Here is a 24,205-nt window from a genome sequence, read left to right on the forward strand (position 1 = left end):
GGGGACCCCACGCAATTTTTTTTTCTGTTTTTACACTAAACAGACCCTTTCCCATAGATAACCATGCACAGATCTCACTGATCCGTGCATGGTTATCCAAACTCAACTGGAAAAAGCAGGTCTATTTTTTTGCTGCTTTTTTTAACGAATCGAAAAAAAACAGACCCGCACTTGAGCACTCAGAAACTAACACCCCAATACGAATGAATAGTGAATGCCCGTATTCTATGAAATAACAGCCGCGTTTGACCGATGGTCTATTCATTCGTATTTCGGAAGGTTGTCATTCAAACAATTACGAATAGACCAGACACTGCCGAGATTGGTGCTTAGTGAATTCCCGGATTGGGACTTTGAAAAAAAAAACACAAATCGGCCAAACTCGGATTTTTAGTAAATACTGGCCCTGATCGTATATGTGCTAAATTTTGCACATCTGTATATGTGCTGATCCTCTGAAATGCGGGGGGATGCCCAGCACAAGGCAAGTCCGCCCCGCATGTCAGGCTCTGCCCCCCCACGCGGGTGCAAAAGCATCACACGGTGGCGCTGCTTTTGCAACCGCCGAGTAGCTCCCTACCTGCGAAGCTTAGTTGCGCTGGCAGGCGGCTACCCACTGCGTTACGGGTTACACGCAGCCGCTGCGGCTGGACACACCTGCTTTGTCCGGACCGCGCCCCACCAACGGCGTTCTAACACCATTGGCATGCCCCCTCCCACCCCGCGACCGCCTCTGCCTGTCAATCAGGCAGAGGTGATCGCAGCCCTGAGAGGCTTTCAGATCTCACTGGGCTTCACGGGGTGAGCGCGTGGGCACTCCCCAAAGGGCTTCAGACTGCGATCGCTGCCGTTGCAGCGACTGAGTCTGAGTTAGGTCCCATGTTGGAATGCAAAGGGAGCAAATACATTTATATATTTTTCTGTAACATACGGGGTAAATACTTTTTGCCCAGGTACACAATTACTTCCTTTTTTTTTTTTTACTTCAAAATCTGAATCAGGCCGTGTGCATGGTAGGGACAGCAGACTTAAGAACCTCATTTATTTATCAAGTAGCTTTTTCATAAAATTATGTAGAATCTGAAATCTCCAGCAAACGTCTAGCTACCGCTGCAGAATACAGTACTCATTAATGTGGGCACTGCAGTCTGATCCCTATGTACCAAAATCCAAAAATGATCCCTTCCTCAGATGGCGTAAACTGCTTTATACCTATGGAGAAATTCTTGTAGAAGTGGGATCTTATGATCCCTCTCCTGCTGCCTCTGTATGGCTTATGAATCAGACACTGTACGTTTCTCAGGAGTCGTCTTTAACAAATACCCTGGGAATGTAACTTAGTTTAAACTTCATAGTAATGCGATTACTATGTTCACGCAGATTAGCGATTATCAATGGTCTGCGCATGAGTTCCAGTCACAATGTACACATGTGGTGACTGAACTGAGATTACACATGCATTGAGAATTCAATTCAAGTAATTCACAGAAAGCGACCATTTTATGGGTGGTAACAGGGAGTGACGGCAAAAATGTAGGAGCGCTCAGGTAATTTTCGGGGCGTGTCTCAGGCAGCGCCTACGATTCCACAAGCAATAGCGTGCAACTGCAGTATGAATCAGACCCATGATTCATTATATTGCCAATTACTCCTATAGAAGCACTGTCTGTACATCTGTGAAGGGACATGCACACGTTACCTAAAATAAGTAACTTGTTTAAACTTACCATTAAATACGTACAAGCTAACCTGTGAAAAAAGGAGATTTATGGTAGACTTACCATAGTGAAATCTCTTTCTGCGAGGTATACTGGATTCCACAGGGAATACATCGGGGTGTAGAGTTGGATCTTGATCCGAGGCACCAACAAGTTAAAGCTTTGACTGTTCCCAGGATGCACTGCACCGCCTCCACTATAACCCTGCCTCCTGGCACTGGAGCTCAGTTTCGTTAACCAGTCCAATGCAGTAGCAGGTAAGAGAGACGGCAGATGTTAGTCACATAGAACCACATTCTCACAACAGGAGAAGGGACCAGCGGCTAATGCCATACAAACCCAAAGAAGCTAAGTGCGTCAGGGTGGGCACCCTGTGGAATCCAGTGTACCTCGCAGAGAGAGATTTAACTATGGTACGTCTACCATAAATCTCCTTTTCTGCAGCGGGGTACACTGATATTCCACACGGAATACATCAGGGATGTCCTAAAGCAGTTCCTCATGGGAGGAGACGCACCGTAGCGGACACAAAAACCCAGCGTCCAAAGAAAGCATCCTGGGAGGCGGAAGTATCAAAGGCATAGAACCTAATGAACGTGTTCACTGAGAACCACGTAGCCGCCTTGCACAATTGTTCAGCGGACGCGCCACGGCGGGCGGCCCAAGAAGGTCCAACAGACCAAGTAGAAAAGGCTTTGGTAGCAGCAGGAGCTGGGAGTCCAGCATGCGCATAGGCTTGTGCAATCACCATTCTTAAACATCTGGCCAAAGTTTGCATATTCGCAGGCCAGCCACGTTTGTGAAAACCAAAAAGTACAAACAGGGTATCTGATCTCCTGATAGAGGCAGTCCTCTCCATGTAGATACGGATAGCCCATACCACATCCAAAGACCATTCTTTGGAAGACAAACCAGAAGAGATAAAAGCGGGAACCACAACCTCTTGGTTAAGATGGAAAGAAGATACCACTTTAGGAAGATAACCAGGGCGAGTTCGAAGAACTGCCCGGTCACGGTGAAAAATCAAAAAGGGTGAACGACAGGACAAAGCGCCTAAGTCCGACACAATTCTAGCAGAGGCAATAGCCAGCAGAAACATGACCTTAAGTGTAAGGCATTTAAGGTCCACAGACTCAATAGGTTCAAATGAAGACTCTTGTAGGGCATTTAAGACAACAGAAAGATCCAATGGAGCCACAGGAGGGACATAGGGAGGCTGAATCCGTAAAACACCCTGAGTGAAAATATGAACGTCAGGTGTAGACGCAATTTTTCTCTGAAACCACAGCGACAAGGTAGATATATGAACCTTGAGGGAGGCCAGACAAAGGCCTAAATCTAGGCCTTGTTGCAGAAAAGCCAAAAGCCTGGAAGTTCTGAACAAATAGGCATCATAATTCTTAGCAGCACACCATGTGAAGTAAGAGTTCCAGACCCTGTAATAAATCCGTGCAGAAGCTGGTTTGCAGGCCTTCAACATAGTTTGAATAACCGCCTCGGAGAATCCCTTGGCCCTCAGGAGTGAAGCTTCAAGAGCCACGCCGTCAAAGCCAGTCTGGCCAGGTCCGGAGAGACACAAGGGTCCTGACGAGAAGGTCTGGGCGTTGAGGAAGTAGAAGAGGACGCTCTATCGATAGACCCTGCAGGTCTGAGAACCAATACCGTCTCGGTCACGCTGGAGCGACTAGAAGAAGCATTCCTCTTTCTTGCTTGAACTTCCGTAGCAGGAGTGACACTGGAGGGAACATGTATGGCAGCCGAACGTTCCATGGAATTTGCCAGTGCGTCCACGAACACTGCTTGAGGATCCCTTGTCCTTGATCCAAAGACCGGAACCTTGTGATTGTGTTGAGACGCCATCAGGTCTACATCTGGTAGGCCCCACTTGTCCACTAAGAGTTGAAAGACTTCCGGAAGAAGACTCCACTCACGGCGTGAACATCATGACGACTGAGGAAATCTGCTTCCCAGTTGAGGACTCCGGGAATGAACACTGCCGATATTGCTGGCAGATGTTATTCTGCCCAACGGAGGATCTTTGATACTTCCAGCATTGCCATGCGGCTTCGAGTGGCGCCTTGATGATTTATGCACGCCACCGTGGTGGCGTTGTCTGATTGTACTTATACAGGACTGTTTTGTACCAGAGGCAGGACCGGTGTCAATGCATTGAACACAGCCCGCAATTCCGGAATGTTTATCGGGAGGAGAGATTCCTCCCTGGTCCACCGACCCTGGAGAAAGTGTTGCTCCAACACCGCGCCCCAACCTCGCAAACTGGGGTCCGTTGTCAGGAGGACCCAGTTGGAGATCAAGAAGGGACGGCCCCTGCTCAACTGTTGGTCCTGTAGCCACCAGCTCAGTGACAGATGTACCTCCGGAGTCAAGGAGATCATTTGAGACCTGATCCGATGAAGCAGGCCGGCCCACTTGGAAAGGATTGACCTCTGAAGAGGACGGGAATGAAATTGAGCGTACTCCACGATGTCGAAAGCTGACACCATGAGGGCTACTACTTGCATCGCCTAGTGTATCGACACTCTTGGGCGAGAGAGGAAGTATCTGATCCTGCCCTGAAGTTTCAGGACTTTCTCTGGAGACAGAAACAATCACTGGCTGTGTGTGTCCAGCAGTGCTCCCAGGTGCACCACGCTCCAAGCAGGGACCAGCGAGGACTTTTTCCAGATGATGAGCCACCCATGGGCTTGTAGGAATTGGACCGTCAGTTCCAGATGACTGAGGAGAACATCTTGGGAGTTCACCAGGATCAGCAAGTCGTCCAGATATGGCAGGATCCTGATTCCCTGACGGCGGAGAAGGGCTGTAATCACAGCCATGACCTTGGTGAAGATCTGAGGGGCTGTGGCCAGTCTAAATGGCAGTGCCTGGAATTGATAATGTAGCTTGCCAACAGCAAACCACAGATATTGCTGATGCGATATGGCAATAGGTATGTTCAAGGATACCATATAGTCTTCGGGTTTCATGGCCAGCACAATAGAGCGCAGAATTTGCATACGGAATTTGGGAGCTCTCACAAATTTGTTCTATGATTTGAGTTTGAGTAAAGACTGGAAGGACCCATTTGGCTTTGGAACTAGAAACAGGGTCGAATAGTATCCCCTGCCTCTCTGGGACAGAGGTACCGGCACTACCACTCCTGTGTCCAGGAGTGATTGCATAACCAAGTGTAGAGCTTGCGCTTTCATAGGATCCAAAGGGATAACCGTTGAGCAGTACTGGCGAGGGGGATGTCTCTTGAAAGAGATTGCATACCCGTGAGATACAACTTCCCGCACCCAGGCATCCGAAGTGGTCTTTAACCAGGCCTGGGCGAACTGCAGAAGTTGGCCTCCCACCCTGGGGTCCCCCAGGGAGAGGCCCGCCCCATCATGCAGCAGGCTTCTCTTGTTTGGAAGCAGGCTGACGGGCGGCCCAGGATTGTTTAGGTTTGGGCTTAGTGGTTTTGGAAGCACGAGCCTGTCTCAGGTACGCCTGACCTTTTGCTTTTCCTGGAAGTCGAAAGGAACGAAAAGTGGTACTCTTAGCCTTCGGAGCAGAAGAATTAGTACTTGGGAGAAACGCAGTCTTAGCGGTCGCCAAGTCAGTCACAATCTTGTTCAAATCCTCCCCAAAAAGGATTTCTCCCTTAAAAGGGAGCACCTCCAAGGTCTTTTTTGAGTCCAGGTCCACCTTCCAGGACCTTAACCACAGAATTCAGCGAGCCAGGATAGACGTAGTAGACACCTTGGTCGCCATAACACCTGCTCAGAGGCCGCCTCCTGAATATAGTGGGAGGCTGTGGTAATATAGGACAGATATTGTCTGGCAGTGTGAGAAAAATCCTGAGGCAGCTCATCCTCAATTGCCTGAACCCATGCTTCAATTCCTTTCGCAGCCCAGGAAGCTGCCATAGTGGGTCTATGTACAGCACCAGTAAGAGAGTAAATAGACTTCAGGCAACCCTCCACACGCTTATCCGTCGGGTCCATCAGTTAGGTGACAGTGGTGACAGGCAGAGTAGATGACACCACAAGACGAGCAACATGAGAGTCCACCGGCGGTGGAGTTACCCACTTGTTACTCAACTCCGCAGGGATAGGATAATAGATTGTAAGCTTGCGAGCAGGGCCTTCCTACCTCTGTCTGTCTGTCTGTCTGTCTTTGCCCAGTTTTGTTCTATAATTGTTGTTCTAATTGTAAAGCGCAATGGAATATGCTGCGATATATAAGAAACTGCTAATAAATAAATAAAAATAAATAATGACCTAGTATCTTTTTAGACAGGGAAAATTTCTTTCCTGGAGATGACCAGGATTCCTGACGTATGTCAATTAAATGGTCAGAATGTGGTAAGACTACTTTAGTAACCTTCTGACGTTTGAACTTATCAGGTTTCTTAGATGCAGAATCAGCTTAATAGCCTCCACTAGGTCAGGAGATTCCTCTTCAGAAGCGACTATATCAGTGTCTGACGGATCAGTATATTTCCCATCCTCATCAGAAGAATTATCCGAAATATTAATGGACTGTGAGGAAGAAATTGCCAGCTTAGATGACCCCTTGGCCCCACAGGGGCATGGGGTAGACCTTTGTCTAACCAAAGATTGATTGATTTAGTTGTTGTAACTTAGTAGACAGAGTGTCCGCCCAAGGCGGATTAACTACAGGGACAATATGTAGCTGTAATGGCACAGGAGGTCCAACAGCGGGCGTAAGACGTGTCACAAGCGTATTCAGCATACTTGAGAATGCTGCCCAAGGTGGGTCCTGATTGGCCACAGGTGCTGTGGGTTGACTGGGAGGTGTATGGCACCCAGTGCCTGAACCATCAGCTAAAACTTCCCCTCAGGTAAATACTTGGTGCCAGCACTGCATGATGCAGAAGCGTCCGCGGATTTTCCGCCCAGTATGGCAGACATTATAGGGAATGTAGCCTTAGAGCGTAACAGTACAATATAGCCAGACAAACACAATATTTGCAAATAACCCCCTGTCTTATGTGACAGTAAATATATGAGACCCTGACGCACCTAGCCACCCAGGGTACAGAATATAGTGATAGCAAGTCGTGTGATACACGAGAACGAAATCCACACAGCAGCTACAGGCACACTGAGTCACAGGTACAATGCAGAAGTTATTACAGATACAAAATAAAACTGCACTGGACTAGTAAAACTACATATAGATATGTATGAATATAGATATAACAATGTACAGTAAATACTGGATGCATATCACAGAATACTTGTACTAAATATTCAGATAGCAGTACACTTGTTCTTAATTAACACTGTCTAAAATGACATGTAGAATACTTAAGTGTCTGTAAATGCACAGCGCTGATGAGACAGGCGGCTTTACAGAGGAGACAGTGTCCTGCAGTCCCAGAGATCAGCTCAGCAATGTGAAGATGGCGCCAAAATCTCTGCCAGTGAGTGAAGGAGAATGAAATGCAGCTCCAGAGCGGGAACACCAGCAGTAGATGGCGCCCAGAGCTGGGGGAGGGGCTACAGGTCAGCGCCTTATCCCCTATGCTGGTCTTCACCACGGGTACTGTGGAGCCTATGTAAAATGGATTTTAGTAAATCCGACCTGTGCTCCCTGCCCTGGTGGATATGGTGGGGTCCCTGTGCAGTACAGTGTCCACGCCAGCAGTGCGGTCCATCTCCTGGGACCAAGACCGGACCGCAATTTACCGGTGGGCCCCACCAGGGGGACCCTCTTACCTCCTCCCTGACGTGCAGCCACGCGATCCTGGAGAGTGTCAGCAGTGGTGTGCCTGATGACTGGTGCGCCTCCGCTGCAAGTATCCGGGAACCCGGCCACAGGAGTATGCAGCGCTGCTGGGGAGGTGATGGAGCCGCAGCACAGTATGTCACAATAACATATAAAGTGCTGCGGCCCTTGAAGTCTTCTCAAAAAGCTCTTTTCAGGGCTGCCTAGCGCAGCCCCACCTGTTAGTGACCTGCTCTGCAGGCACCAACTTACAAACTGAGTGCTCAGAGGCGGTGTTATAGAGGAGGCGGTGCAGTGCATCCTGGGAACAGTCAAAGCTTTAGCCTGTTGGTGCCTCGGATCAATATCCAACTCTACACCCTGATGTATTCCCTGTGGAATCCCAGTGTACCCGGCTGCAGAAAGAAAAACTAACTGACATTCCCAAATATGTATTAAAATATGACTATATAGTAACAGTATTGAAGCTGTTGTTCTCAGTCACCAGCTGATGTGAAACAAATTGATAGCGATAAATACCAACATATGCCAATTAACACATATAATTACCATCTGAGCGTCAGACTTCTTTTTAGACCTCAGCTGCTCCATTTCACGCTCCATGTCAGCAGCCGCCTTCTTCAGCTTTTCTATGTGTTTCTGCTCATCCTGTTGGCGATGTTGCGCCTGGTTTAGCTCTTCACGTAAACCTTTCACCAGATCTTCAGAATTTTTGGCCTATCAGATAATGCGGTATTAATCACATGAATAATACAGTATAAAGAGTAGGAGTCATGGCAAGTTCTGCAACTGCAGAAGTCATTTAGAGACAAACTCTAAACACCGGAATTGATTTTACGCTAATTTGCGAGCAAATGTTCAGCAGAACAAATAAGCGCTGTATTTCATCCACAGGGATAGCAAGCAAAGAATCCTAATGTTATGCAAATCTTACATAGGGTAAAAAAATAAAACTAAACGGTCATAGCATTTAAGAGTGTCACTAAATACAAGGTATTGTCATAATTCAGAAGTGGACGCAATGCCGAAGTTTACACAGTTAAGCAATTTTTTTACTACTGTGCATACAGGAAAATGGCAGTAAATCCCTACAACGTATGCTTACTACTAATAGCCCTTCCAGACCGCCAGCTATGAACACGGGTTATTGACAGGTGAACCCGTGTTCATGTGCGGTCTGAAAAGTGCCAGGTATGAAATACCGTGTCGAGCGGTCCGAAAGGGGTATTAATGTACGCAGAGATCGCTATGCAGGGGTGTTACCCAAACTTTGCGAGCCACATAGCAACATATTGAAGGGGCCCCTGTCCCAATGCCTCTTGAGAGACACCTTGTTTCAGCACTTATTGATTTTATGCACCATAATAGTGCCTAGTTCATTTTCTGAACCACAGTAGTGACCTAGTCTACATGACGTCACATTGTACGGATGCCAGTACACATTATGCCACACAGTACCCCCAGTTCATAATATGCCACATTAGAGTGCACACCAGTTCAAACTCCATTACAGTGCCCCAGTTCTTATTACAGTATGTAACATTATAGTACAGCAGATTATGACACATTACAGTGCCATCCAGTTCATATTATGCCACATTACAGTGTCCCCTGTTCATACTGTGCCACATTAAAGTGCCCTCCAGGTCAACTTAAGCCACGGTACAGTGCCCCTGTTCATATTATGCCACACTATAGTGCCACAAAAAGTGGCCTGAAGCATTTGCAAATATCATAGTCGTGATATAGGTGTGTCAGTGAACACAGATGTGTTTCCAAATGTATATATCCACAGCCACAGAGGCCATGTTTATAGGAATGTGAGATGGAAACACTAAGCATGCCATAGGCTGCTGATGGTGGAGCGTTCAGAACCACTGATGCAGTTGCACTGTCACTGGACACTAAAAGGGGGCACCTCAGCGCTTGTATTTTCTGTTATATGCTGGGACACAAAGGGAAGTCAGAAAATAGCATATACATACCATTGCAGATGTGAATAGCAAATGCAACTGCGTCAACCTCTGAATCAGGGGTTCACTACGGCTGGCCGGCGGTCGGGCTCCCGGCGACCAGCATACCGGCGCCGGGAGGCCGACCGCCGGCTTACCGACAGTGTGGCGAGCGCAAATGAGCCCCTTGCTGGCCTGCTGCGCTCGCCACGCTACGGGCACGGTGGCGCGCTACGCGCGCCACACTATTTTATTCTCCCTCTATGGGGGTCGTGGACCCCCACGAGGGAAAATAAGTGTCGGTATGCCGGCTGTCGGGCTCCCGGCGCCGGTATACTGAGCGCCGGGAGCCCGACCGCCGGCATACAGAAGACCACCCCTGAATCAGGCCCATTAGGTTTATTTAAAAGAGTTTAGACTATTTATTTTCATAACCAACAAATTCAAAATCAAGAAGCAAATAGAACACACTTTTCTTCCTCAAACTAAGGGGCCCTACACATTTCCCGATGCGCCGCCGAGGTGCCCGACGGCCGACGAGCGACCAGGCGGCGGGGGGGCAGTGACGGGGGGAGTGAAGTTTCTTCACTCCCCCCGTCACGCGGCTGCACTGAAGTGCAGGCAAATATGGACGAGATCGTCCATATTGGCCTGCATGCACAGCCGACGGGAGACCAGCGATGAACGAGCGCGGGGACGCGCATCGTTCATCGCTGGAGTCTCCACATTGAAAGATATGAACGAGTTCTCATTCATTTATGAACGAGATCGTTCATATCTTTCAGAAAATCGGCCAGTGTGTAGGGCCTATTAGTTGTAGATTTACTAATGTTTCTAAAACAGACAAGTGGAGGTGTTGCATACCCCCTGCTGTCCTGATATTAGCAAGACAGTTCTGTTATTTGGACATGGTGCTGCTGCCCCACCCACATTTTGCAGTGTTCAGCGGTGGGGGAACGGGGGAGTTGGGTGGCTCCTCTAAAACACACTTCTCTGCTTGGCTTAGTAAAGCAGCGGAGAATGGATGCTGTGCACATGCGCAAGCATCTGTTCTATGGAGAGGGAGACTGGGAACTTGGACAGCGGCTCCCAGAGCACTAGGCATGCTCCCCACAGTGAGGGAAGCATTGGGTGTGGTGCACGATTGCGGAATTTTCTGTGAAGCCACATCCCCTGACTCTAGGCAACACCTCCTTATTGGGAGTATGCGTACCTTTAGCGTGCGGCAGGGACCCAATTTCTACCATGAAGAAGTTGGGAGGTATGATGTAGTTCACTGTTTACCGAGGGCATGTTTCAGCCAATCAGATTCTATAATTTTCTAGGATGGAAAATAAAGAAATGATAGTAACCAATCAGATTCTATCATTTTCTAGAATGCAGAATAAAGAAATTATAGCTGGAATCTGATTGATTGCTATGGGAAACACCACCACTTTTCATTACATACCCTCCAAAATGACCCGCTCCATTAGGTACAAAATGCTCTGTTCCTGGATTTCTTTGCCAGTGGCAATTACAGAGGTGGGGCTGCAGCACAGTCCAAAATTCATATAGGGGTGCCGCACCAGCTGCCATTGAGTCCTGGCCGGTGATGTTTGGCAGTGTTTGGGGTGGCAGTTGGTGTGGATCCCCTAGTTGAATTTTGGACTGTGCTGCAGCCTCATCTCTGTAACTGCCACTGGCAAGGAAGTTCAGGAACAGAGCATTTTGTACCTAATAGAATGGGTCATGTTGGAGGGTATGTCATTATAGAAACTTTAGCAAATTTATCACCACATGTGCAATACATTTTCATTCATATGCAGAAAGGAAACAGCACAAGTTTCTATGAGATTTTAGTAATACCCATATTCAAATTATTTTGCATAGCATAGATACAAAATACAAATGACATGAATATTTTTTCACATTCAGTACATGTAATTCTGCATTGTATTGCAGGTTATAAAGCAAATCCTGTACAGGAATACTGTAGCATCAATCATTTTACACAGTGAAGTTATTATTGGTCAGAATGAAGAACGACTTACACACAGAGTGGATGATGCAGTGCTGAATGAAAGTCCATTTGAGAAGTGTATCTATCAATGATCGGCAATGCAGAATCATACACAATTCAGTCACATCTACACAAGCAACTGAAGGGGCACAATTGGCCTGTAATGGGGCGATCTCATGTAGACACCGTTTACAGAGGGCGTGTAGATCGAATTGTGGGCTATGCTTAGATGCGCAGAGGTGTAAATATGCCACTTTTCAGACATTTTGGGGTTTATGTAATAGCTTTTGATTTCACGGAAGCTGTGGGATGTTGGTGTGAAGCGCCAACCAGTACTAGGGCTGGGTCAGCCTTTGAACTAGTTGGCACTTTAAATTTGGCTGCAATCTTGCAGATGTCCCAAAGCTTCCATGAAGAAGGATACTATTACATAAACCCCATTATCTTTTGCACCAAGGAGACGGCTGGTGTATGTGCGCACTGATGACAGCTACTGGTATAAAACCAAGTGTACAGATAAGAGTGGGTCTGGCCACAGAAGTGTGTAACACTGTGCATACGGGCAAATATACGCATTTAATACTGTGCACGCAATACAGGACAAATTATGGTCAACATGCACTAAACTTTGCGTCGGCCCCAGACAGAATTTGAAATAGGTTTCTTCAGGCACAGGCAATGAGGTAGCGCCATTGCAGATACTGACTGCTGCCCCAGCCTGCGTACCCAAACTTTTCCCAAGTTTTACAAATATGCTGCAGACACTGATGGACATTTGTTGTGCTTGATAAGTGGTAGAATGTGCGGGTCATTTCAAAGATGTAGCAAAGTATTTGATCTCCATAATGCAAAGACATGCAGTGCTGGCTTGATTGTAGAGGTGTATACAAAAATGAACGTTATGGTAAGAACTTACCGTTGATAACGTGATTTCTCTTATGTCCACAGGTATCCACAGGATAACATTGGGATATTGTCGAGCGACAGCGAAAATGGCACCAACACGGTCACGAGCTTTCTGGCCTCCCAGGATGCATTGGGGCCTCCACTATATAGTCCCGCCCACTGACTCAGTCAGATCAGTTCTTTCCACAGCGATTATAGGCAGGAACATTAGGTAGAGACCTGTACAGGCGATAAGAACACACATGCACACCCTTCCATACAAGAAGGAAGAGGTTTTTAGTGTTTGTCTAGATCCTCAAATCAGATGCGTCCGGGTGAGATCCCTGTGGATACCTGTGGACATAAGAGAAATCACGTTATCAACGGTAAGTTCTTACCATAACGTTCATTTCTCTGGCTGGGTCCACAGGATTATCCACAGGATAACATTGGGATTCCCAAAGCCATTTTAGTGGTGGGGACGCTCCTGATTGCACAGGAGGACCTTTCGCCCGAAGTCTGCGTCATGAGAGGCAAAAGTATCCAAGGCATAATGTCTGATGAATGTGTTTATGGAAGACCATGTGGCTGCCCTACATATCTGTCCTGCTGATGCACCCTGTTGTGCTGCCCAAGAAGGACCTACCTTATGTGTAGAGTGTGCAGAGACATTAGCCAGAATAGGGAGATCTGCATGAGAATAAGCTTCAGATATTACCATTCGGAGCCATCTCGCCAGCGTCTGTTTACTAGCAGGCCAACCTCTCCTATGGAATCCGTAGAGGATGAAGAGGGAATCTGTTTTCCTGATGGTACTAGTACGATCTATGTAGATTTTTAAAGACCGGACCACGTCCAGTGACGCTTCTCCCGCAGATAGTCCCGATACCTGAAAAGCTGGGACTACAATCTCTTCATTCAGGTGAAACTTTGACACCACCTTTAGAAGATAACTAGATCTCGTTCTGAGAACTGCTCTGTCTGGAAAAAAACTTAGGAAAGGAGACTTACATGATAATGCTCCTAATTCTGACACTCTTCTGGCTGACGCCATTGCCAGTAAAAAAAGAACTTTAACCGTTAACCACTTAAGATCTGCTCTCTCAAGTGGTTCAAACAAAGGACCCTGGAGAAATTTAAGAACTAAATTCAAATCCCAGGGAGCTGCAGGAGGAACAAATGGAGGTTGAATATGTACTACTCCTTGGAAAAAAGTACGTACATCCTGTAGGTCAGCAATCTTCTGCTGAAACCATACAGTCAACGCTGAGACTTGCACCCTCAAGGAAGCAACCTTCAACCCCTTATCCAATCCTGCCTGCAGAAAATCCAAAATTCTAGCTACTTTAAAGGCTCTTGGATTGTAATTTTTTCCAGAACACCAATGAATATAGGCTTGCCATATTCTATGATATACACGGGCCGAAGAAGGCTTTCTTGCTCTAAGCATGGTTTGGATTACTTGCTTTGAAAATCCTTTAGCCTCTAAGATAGAGGTTTCAACAGCCACGCCGTCAAAGACAGGCGATCCAGATGACTGTGACAACAAGGACCCTGCATTAACAGATCTGAACGTTGAGGGAGCAGTATCGGTGCTTCCACGGACATTCTCCACAGATCTGTGTACCAATGCCTTCTTGGCCAAGCTGGAGCTATTAGAATGATTGCTCCTTTTGCCTGTTTTATCTTTCTCACTACTCTGGGTAACAGAGATATTGGAGGGAACAGATATGCCAGCTGAAACCTCCATTCTACTGACAGTGCGTCTACCAGGACTGCTCCTGGGTCCCTTGTTCTTGATCCGTACCTCGGAACTTTGTTGTTTAGACGAGACGCCATAAGGTCTATCTCGGGTAGACCCCATCTGTTCACCAGTGTTTGGAACACTTCTGGGTGTAGTGCCCATTCGGTTTCCTGAATGGTGTGCCGACTGAGAAAATCCGCTTCCCAATTTAGTACACCCGGGACAAATACTGCTGACAATGCTGGGAGATGGAGTTCTGCCCACTTTAGAATGGGAGTTACTTCCTCCATCAGACTCTTGCTGTGAGTACCTCCTTGATGATTTAGGTATGCTACTGCCGTCGCATTGTCTGAGCGGATCTGGACTGGTCTTCCTTGTAGATTGTCCTTTGCCTGAACTAGGGCCAAGTAAATGGCTCTTATTTCTAACAGATTTATCGGCAGGCGACTTTCCCTTGCGGTCCATTTTCCCTGGAACCATAGGCTTCCGAGTACCGCCCCCCAACCTTGCAGGCTGGCATCTGTCATCAGGACTTGCCACTCTTTTATCCAAAAGGGTCTCCCCTTGTTTAAATGGTCTGTCTGTAGCCACCATGCTAGAGACCTTTTTACATTTACTGGAATCTTTATCATCTGCTTCTTTATTGTTTGATGATTTCCGTTCCATTTTGTCAAAATGAGATGCTGCAATGGTCTGGAGTGGAATTGCGCATATTCCACCATGTCGAACGTTGATACCATCAGACCCAACAGCCGCATTGCTGCATGGACTGACATTGTCTGGGCTTGCAACGCTTCCTGAGCCATGACCTGCACCTTGACTATTTTCTTCTCTGGTAAGAGAACTCTCTGTAGGTCTGAATCCAATATGGCTCCCAAATGAACCATCCGCTGTGATGGATTCAGGGACGACTTCTCCCAATTTATGAGCCACCCGTGTCTCTGTAAACAAACTATCGTCTGTTGGAGATGGCTCAACAGTAAATCTTGCGACTGTGCTAAGATTAATAGGTCGTCTAGGTATGGGAATATCCTTATCCCTTGTTTGCGCAGACAAGCTGCCATAACCACCATGATCTTGGTAAACACCCTGGGTGCTGTAGCTAGCCCGAAGGGCAGAGCTTGGAACTGGAAGTGTTCCTTGAGGATGGCAAACCTGTGATAGTGCTATAGGCACATGTAGGTAAGCATCCCGCACATCCAGAGATACCATATAGTCTCCCGGTTCCATAGCCAACATTATGGAGCGTAACGTCTCCATGTGGAACTTCGGGATCCATATGTAATTGTTCAACATCTTCAGATTTAGAATTGGTCGATATGACCCATTTGGTTTCTGGATTAGAAACAGATTGGAGTAATACCCCTGTCCCTTTTGTGATGGAGGTACTGGGACAATCACACCTGACTGCAGTAATTTTTGGACTGCTTCTTGCAGGGCATTGGCCTTCGACTCTATACGAGACGAGCTGGTGCAAAAAAATCTTTGAGGAGGCTGCCTCCTGAATGGGAACCCATACCCCTGAGATACTACCTTCTGCAGCCAGGCATCTGTTGTTGACTGTTGCCATGTGTGTGCAAATTGCAGGAGTCGGCCCCCAACCCTGGAATCCTCCAGGCGGAGGCCCGTCTCTTCAGGCTGAGGGCTTTTGTTCAGGTTTGGAAGCTGGCTTTTTGCTAGCCCACTGCTTCTTACCCCTGGATTTAAACTGGGGTTGTTTAGGCTCCTCTTTACCTTTCGCTTTGCTTTGCCAGCGAAATGAGCGAAATTTTAAACCCTTGGACTTAGGGTTGTAGGTAGCCGGAAATCTGACCTTCTTCGATTCAGCCTCTGAATCGACCGATAAAGGTTTTCCAAATAATATATTACCCATGAAAGGCAATGCTTCCAATTCCTTCTTGGACTCCGCATCTGCCTTCCAGGTCCTTTGCCAGACTGCTCTGCGAGCGACTACTGCCAGGGCTGAAGCTTTAGAAGCAACAGTGCCTACATCAATGGCTGCTTCTTCTAAATACTGGGCAGATTGTCTTAAACGGCAAAGATGATCCTCTTGCTCCCTAGTAGGAGAGGGGATGTCATTCTCTAGTTCCTCTATCCATTCGCCCATTGCCTTTGCTACCCAGGCCGAAGCCATAGCAGGTCTTACCACTGCACCCACAAGAGAAAAAATATTTTTCAATAGGCTCTCTACCCTCCTGTCTGTGACATCATTCAAAGAGGTAGATGACAGTGGCAAAGCAGATTTGTGCACGAGTCGCAGAACATGTGCATCTACTTTTGGAGGAACTTCTCTCTTCGAACAATCTCCAGCAGGAAATGGATAATAAGAATCCCATCTCCTAGGAATCTTATACTTTTTACCGGGCGCTGCCCAAGACTCATCCATCATTTCCATCAGCTCCTGACGCTGGAAATTCAGCTTTCACTGACTTTGTTCGTTTGAATACAGGTGCTTTTGCTTTTAACGCTGTCTTGGCTGGTTCCTCATCACTTTTGCCGCTCACAGACATTTTTTCTGATATTGACTACACAATTTTGTGACTGAACCACACCCTATAATCAGTATATAGAGGTGAAATCAATCTGACCACAGTGCACCTGATTTGAGGGTCAGAACAGGACTGACATTACACAGAAAAGTCAGCACACATACTAGCAGTCAGTCACATGTTAAAGCATTAGACATTGTCATATGAGAATACAACCTCCATAATAACTTATACATAAGTAGGAAATTTGTACTTCTGTTTAACTGGTTCTTTTTCAACATAACATGCAGAAAACACAGTAATATACAGGTCTCATATGCAATAGGTACTAAAAATTAACAGTGCACACTAAGAAGTAGAAGGAATTTTTAGTACTGTATACCCTGCCTCCAGGGAGCGGGATACAGGGAGACTCACCACACTTCCATATCCCAGCAAAGACGCTCGAAAGACGCTGAGTGGATTCAGACGCTACTGGTGTACACTGCCGCTCTTGGTAACTGATAACGGACACGGACGCTCACCAACGGACACGGACGCTGAGCGACTCCACGTGCATGCAGACACTAAAGGCCTGCGACTCGGTCTAGGCGGGTTTATATCCAGTGTACACAACCGCAGCGTCTAAGCTGCGACCGAGTACCCTCGTGGTAGCGTCTGAGCCGGAAGTGAGGTTATTCAGTTCATGAAACGAGAGACCCGCGGGAACTGGCCATGAACTCGGAGGAGGGACGGCCAGGAGAGCGTCTGAAACCCCCTGTTGACTTAAACTCCCAGGATCGCGGCCTCACCTAGTCCTGGCGCCTATGATCCCCGGAGCGTAGCGCTGTCACACTCGAGATGTTCGGCGCATCAACACGCTGTTTGTAGTCTCCACCAAATCAGCGTAGCTGTGTCCTGACCCCTCTAGTAAGAGGAAGTCCATATACTCACTGTCTCCCCATGCTCCGGCCACAGCCTGGTAACGTCTGCTGGACCTGCTAGAACATCCGACACAGACGCCCGTCGAGACAGCACTGTACCGCGAAGGTAAGCGTTGTTGCGACCCGGTGGGGAGTTGTTGGAGCGACTCTTTCTAATACACGTTTAAGACGCTGTTAAGAGAAGTCGCTCAAACAAAAACAGTAAGTCTATAAAAATAAAGTAATGAAAACTTGAGGCTGCTTTCACAGCAGCCCTGTGACCATGCGGCTTCCTGCCGCACCAAGCAAAAAACTGATCTGACTGAGTCAGTGGGCGGGACTATATAGTGGAGGCCCCAATGCATCCTGGGAGGCCAGAAAGCTCGTGACCGTGTTGGTGCCATTTTCGCTGTCGCTCGACAATATCCCAATGTTATCCTGTGGATAATCCTGTGGACCCAGCCAGAGAAATGTTTATTGACCAAGGCGCTACTCACAAATGGCTAGCTGTGACCTACCACAAATTAATTACCTATTTCCACACAAAGAAAAATATAGTCACACAGGTAGGTTTTAACTGGCGCCAAAACAAGGCCTTCTGTACATACAGTATTTTGTAGAGTTGTCTCAGTGGATTTTGCCATCTATGATGCAGTGAAAGGGGACCAACATAACCTAGCCAGCAATAGTTTTAGGGTTTCAACAAGGGAAGCCAGATCACCCATTGAAATTTGACGACAGCTGCAACACTTTCTGGAAGACAGGTGGATGGGGCTTCCACCCATACCTTGGACAACTTGCTGTCCTTAATTTTATGGTATCACTAGCTGTGAGAGAATGTGTGTTGGACTGAGCATCAAACATGTTAGGGCAATCTGTATGAGGCACGAGTACAAGTTTGGCAGCAGCCAGACCAAAAGGATACTTCAAGCAGGTAAACACCTATTTAACGGACCCATAAACAAGACTCAACATACATGAAAAGGACTAAAACTCTGTGTCTTTAATCAAGTTGTGAGCCGCCAACTTGCTGATTCTACTATGATAATTTAAGGCTGCACAGCGAAAGTCATCATGGGAGACAGCATCCACGGAATTGCGCCAAAGGTTAAGGAATATCTAGAGTGTTCAGTCAACAAAAGTGTTAGATCTGAGGCAGCCATGGACTGACATAACTGATATAGCTCTAGTCTTGATCAAGGAAATTCAAGGAGTTTTTGTCTCCATCGTTTGGAGTCAAGCAGAGTAACCATCATTTCAAAAGAAACATCACTTCATCCTCAGCCCAGAAGGGGAATAAAAAAAAAAGACTCCAAATGATGACCTCTTCAACTCCAACTTCCTAAACTTTTTTGCTATTATGGAACATGATAATCGTCTACTGACATCACCTCTCTACACCATATCCTTTGGAAACCTCTCTTCTCACACCCACAAACTTGATAACCATAATGGCAGATGTGTTGAGGACCTGATATCCCCTAATTACACCTTTTGTGTCATTCATACCCCTTTTACACCAACCAGCATATAACACGGGTTATTGCACGTGTACGCGCATAACCCGTGTTGCTGGTTGGTGTAAAAGGGCCGAGTTGGAATAGTCTGGGTCGAGTGACCTGGTATTCCAACTCGGGTAGCTTGCAGGGTTGAACATGGGCTCAGCCCGGCAAGCTGTGTTGTGTAAACGGAAGCCCCATTCAGAGTGTAAGGAAGGATGGCGCTGGGAGATCAAGTGATCTCCCAGTGCCGCCTCCACCGCATCATCGGCAACGTCACCAACCTGGCAATATGCCGGGGTTGGTGACTGCAAAAGGAAAGGGGGCCGACGCGGGTCGCAGCCGGGTTGCACCCGTGTCAGGCTCCCGGCTGCGACTCGCGTTTTAGGTGTAAAAGGGTTAACAGAGAAATATCTCACTTTCTCCTCATTTGAGGTCCACTTGATCCATCCTATACATCTTAGCACTGCCTCTATTTATTCTCCAGGACCCGCATACCAAGTTCTTTATAACATCTCTGACTGACTACCCCACTTTCTGTCCTCTGACCTATCCTCCCTTATGCTGGAGGACTTTAAAATCCCTCCAACCCAGCTACCGCCAAACTACTTTCCCTCTCCTCCTCATTTGGATTGTCCCAATGGACATCCTCCCCCTCTCACATAAACGGTCTGTACCCTGTCCAGGTGTGCTCATAGCTATGTAGTGTTCCTGATTATAAGCCACTCTACTCTCTGACCACCACCTTCTCTCCTTCAGCATTACCTCTACTTTCATCATCCCACTCCCCTAAGACCATTGTTACTAAGCAGAATTCTTTAGCCCTCAAAATTCTACTCCTCTTTAGACTTCCCCCTCTCCCCATTACTACTGTCACCTGCCCTGCCCAAACTGTCTCCTTCTATGACCATGCCTAAATATATTTGCAATTACAGCTGTTTAACCATCAACCTTCAATAGATCCATCCTCATCCCTGGCACTCTTCTAAAATGTGCATTTTCCAAAACTGCTCTAAAATGCATGAGCACCTCTGGGAGGAAGTTGCGCTCTCTTGCCGACATCCTTCATCTGAAGTTTCTTTTCTCACCCTTCAGCTTCACTCTATCACTCACTAAACAATTCTACTTTAAAGTCTCATCTCCTCCAAGGCTTTCAATCCACAGCGTTCCTTTACTACCTGCAACTCCCTCCCCTTCTCCCTCAATGCACTTGGTTTTCCCACCCACTTCGTATCCAAAATAGATTCCATCAACCATCACATCTTACCACTTCAGGTATTAACTCACTCCCCTCTCCCCCTTCTGCTGGGACTGGCCACTTGATCCACTACAGGGTGAAAGTCAGTACTCCTCTATCCTGCACTCTGGGCTCCCCCATTTGTAAGAAAGTTAATGTAACAATTTGAAGTATATCCATTCTCCTCTAATGGCAGGACTGGCTGTATATGGCAGCAATGGGGACAGCAGAACATGTGCGGGTTGGCTATAGCACCAATGCCAGGATCCGATGTTCAAAATCCCGACAGGGGTGAGTAGAGGGCATTTCCCCCTCTCCCCTACCCCTTTGGTCCCATAGCCTAAAAGTAACCTCTACCTTTAGTGCCTGAACCCAACCACCCCAGGAGGTGCCTAAACCTAATCTCCCATCCCAACTGCCTAACCCTCCCCGCAGTCTAACCTTAACCCCTACAGCCTGACCCTTACCCCTCAGGTGGCACTTAAACCTAACCATCCCCTCCTATCCCTAAACCTAACCCGCCGACTAGTCTAATGGTCGGGATTCCGGCGTCAGTCTCCTGACACTTTCCGAGTTCCGACGTCGGGATTCCAACGGGTGTCGGGATTATGGTGTCGGTATTTCGGCTGCCGGGGGCCCGACAGCCAGCATATTCACTGCATCCCTTTATGAGATGGAGACTGTGGGATGTGCTGAAATAGGAGTTAAGCACAACAAAGACATATTTAAAAAGAGTACATTGCATAAAATAAGTATCTGTATTCTGTACATAAACAATTGGATTCCGAGTTGCTTGAATGTGGCTGCATTCTGAACACAAATGTACAGCAAATAGAATGCTATTATGACTATACGCTCATCCTAATACATACACATCCAACTGTCCCATGCGTGACAGCAGACGCCATTCATTATCAGCAGTACTTACACCTACCCCATGCTAGCTGCAAGTGGTACAGATGTGCGCCCTCATACATAGTTGCTGCAGTTGTGCAAATCAGCCCCTCTCGGCGCACCAGGTCCTGTAAGACTCTGCAAGTGTAAGGCATCTTTTTTTTAAAAAACGCATTTTTGCGTCTTATTTGCCATGCTGCTAGGACACACCAGGAGAGTGTGCTGATTGATTTGCCATGTAACACTTCTTTATTTGTGTGACTGAATCTCTGAATCTGTACATTAAGTGCTACAATGCAGCTTTTTTCCAATACAAGTTTCGGGGTGTATATCGTGTGTGACAGACTCAGTCACACACAATATACAAGTGTTGCATATAAAATGACTCTGCACAGTCTTCTGGTGTGTCCTAGTTGCATCATGTTGCGACAATGACACATTTTCATTAGGAGTAAAAAAAAAACGAGTTTTATGGTAAGAACTTACCTTTGTTAAAACTCTTTCTGCGAGGTACACTGGGCTCCACAAGGATTGGACAATGGGGTGTAGAGTAGGATCTTGATCCGAGGCACCAACAGGCTCAAAGCTTTGACTGTTCCCAGAATGCACAGCGCCACCTCCTATATCACCCCGCCTCCCAGCACAGGAGCTCAGTTTTTAGTTAACAAGCCCAATGCAGTAGCAGGAAAAGAGACGACAATGGTTAGTAGCCACATACACCACACTCTCACGACAGAAGAAGTGTCAGCGGCTAATGCCATACCAACCCAAAGAAGCTAAGTGCGTCAGGGTGGGCGCCTTGTGGAGCCCAGTGTACCTCGCAGAAAGAGTTTTAACACAGGTAAGTTCTTACTATAAAACTTGTTTTCTGCTGCGGGGTACACTGGGCTTGGGGATGTCCTAAAGCAGTTCCTTATGGGAGGGGACGCACTGTAGCGGGCACAAGAACCCGGCGTCCAAAGGAAGCATCCTGGGAAGCGGCAGTATCGAAGGCATAGAACCTTATGAACGTGTTCCCTGAGGACCACGTAGCCGCCTTGGACAATTGATCAAGGGTCGCACCACGTTGGGCCGCCCAAGAAGTTCCAACAGACCGAGTAGAATGGGCCGTAATGTGAGCAGGAGCCGACAGACCAGCCCTCACATAAGCATGTGCAATCACCATTCTAATCCATCTGGCCAGAGTTTGCTTGTGAGCAGGCCAGCCACGTTTGTGAAATCCAAACAAAACAAAGAGAGAATCAGATTTTCGAATAGAAGCAGTTCTCCTCACATAGATACGGAAAGCCCGTACCACATCCAAAGACCGCTCTTTGGGAGACAAATCAGGAGAGACAAAGGCCGGAACCACAATCTCCTGATTAAGGTGGAACTAAGAACCACCCTGTCACGGTGAAAAATCAGATATGGGGAACTACAAGACAAGGCACCCAGATCCGACACTCTTCTAGCTGAGGCAATAGCCAGCAAGAAAACCACCTTCAGGGAAAGCCACTTAAGGTCAGCAGAACCAAGAGGTTCAAATGGAGGCCCCTGCAATGCCTCCAAAACCACCGACAAGTCCCAAGGAGCCACAGGCGGGACATAGGGAGGTTGGATACGCAACACAACCTGAGTGAAAGTATGAACATCAGGTAAAGTCGCAATTTTTCTCTGAAACCACACTGACAAGGCATAAATATGAACCTTGAGGGAGGCCAGACACAGGCCTAAATCTAGGCCTTGCTGCAGAAAAGCCAAAAGTTTGGCTGTACTAAACTTGGAAGCGTCATAATTGTTAGATGCGCACCAAACAAAGTAGAAATGCCAGACCAAATGATAAATTCGAGCAGAAGCCGGTTTCTGGGCCCGCAACATAGTTTTAATGACCCCTTCAGAAAACCCTTTAGCCCTCAAGACGGAAGCTTCAAGAGCCACGCCGTCAAAGATAGCCAGGCTAACTCCTGGTAAACACAGGGGCCCTGAACGAGGAAGTCTGGACATTGTGGAAGTAGAATCGGACGCTCCGACGATAGGCCCAGCAGGTCTGAGAACCAGTGCCGTCTGGGCCATGCTGGAGCTATGAGAAGCAGATTTCCTTTTTCTTGCATGAACTTCCGAATTACCCTGGGCAGGAGTGACACCGGAGGGAACACATACGGCAGCCGAAAACTCCACGGCACCGCCAGCGCATCCACAAATGCTGCTTGAGGATCCCTTGTCCTTGCTCCGAAGACCGGAACCTTGTGATTGTGTCGAGACGCCATCAGATCCACATCTGGAAGACCCCACTTTTACACGAGGAGATGAAACACTTCTGGATGGAGGCCCCACTCGCCGGCATGCACGTCCTGACGACTGAGAAAGTCCGCTTCCCAATTCAGGACTCCCGGAATGAATATTGCCGATATGGCCGGTAGATGGCGTTCTGCCCAACGTAGAATCCGTGAGACTTCCTTCATTGCCAATCGGCTTTGAGTGCCGCCTTGATGATTTATGTAAGCCACTGTGGTGGTGTTGTCCGACTGTACTTGAACAGGACGGTTCTGAATTAATTGCTGGGCCAGGTTCAACGCATTGAAGACCGCCCGCAATTCCAGAATGTTGATCGAGAGGAGAGATTCCTCCTTGGTCCACCGACCCTGAAGGGAGTGTTGATCCAGCACCGCGCCCCAACCTCTTAGACTGGCATCTGTCGTCAACAGGACCCAGTTGGATTTCCAGAAGGGACGAGCCCTGCACAATTGTTGGTCCCGGAGCCACCAGTGTAGCGACAGACGGACATCCGGAGTCAAGAAGATCATTTGAGACCTGATCCGGTGAGGCAGGCCATCCCACTTGGCTAGAATCAGCCTCTGGAGGGGGCGAGAATGGAATTAAGCATACTCCACCATGTCAAATGCTGATACCATTAGGCCCAGCACCTGCATTGCCGAATGTATCGACACTTGCAGACGAGAACGGAAGCAAGGAATCCTGTCCTGAACCTTCAGGACTTTCTCCTGAGACAAGAACAACCGCTGGTTGTGAGTGTCCAACAACGCTCCCAGGTGCACCATACTCTGAGCAGGGACCAGGGAGGATTTCTTCCAGTTGATGAGCCACCCGTGGGCTTGTAGAAACATATCCAGATGACGCAGGAGAAGATCTGGGGAATTTGTC

General features: G+C 47.6%; 1 protein-coding gene and 1 long non-coding RNA gene across 9 annotated transcripts in view; one reads left to right on the forward strand and one right to left on the reverse strand.

The window, feature by feature from the left end:
* Positions 1 to 24,205, reverse strand: part of LOC134928326 (polyamine-modulated factor 1-binding protein 1-like) — an 817,199-nt gene that overhangs the window by 431,715 nt on the left and 361,279 nt on the right. For all 8 annotated transcript variants that reach the window (XR_010177892.1, XM_063923947.1, XM_063923945.1 and 5 more), the window contains exon 15: positions 8,010 to 8,177. Coding sequence is in view for 7 of the 8 variants with exons in the window: in XM_063923947.1 (XP_063780017.1) it covers positions 8,010 to 8,177 (168 nt within the window). In the remaining variant the exon portion in view is untranslated. The remainder of the gene's footprint in view (positions 1 to 8,009; positions 8,178 to 24,205) is intronic.
* Positions 1 to 24,205, forward strand: part of LOC134928328 (uncharacterized) — a 177,648-nt gene that overhangs the window by 107,991 nt on the left and 45,452 nt on the right. The window lies entirely within an intron of this gene.

The sequence above is a fragment of the Pseudophryne corroboree genome, chromosome 5 (assembly GCF_028390025.1).
Source record: "Pseudophryne corroboree isolate aPseCor3 chromosome 5, aPseCor3.hap2, whole genome shotgun sequence".
Classification (NCBI taxonomy): Eukaryota; Metazoa; Chordata; class Amphibia; order Anura; family Myobatrachidae; genus Pseudophryne; species Pseudophryne corroboree.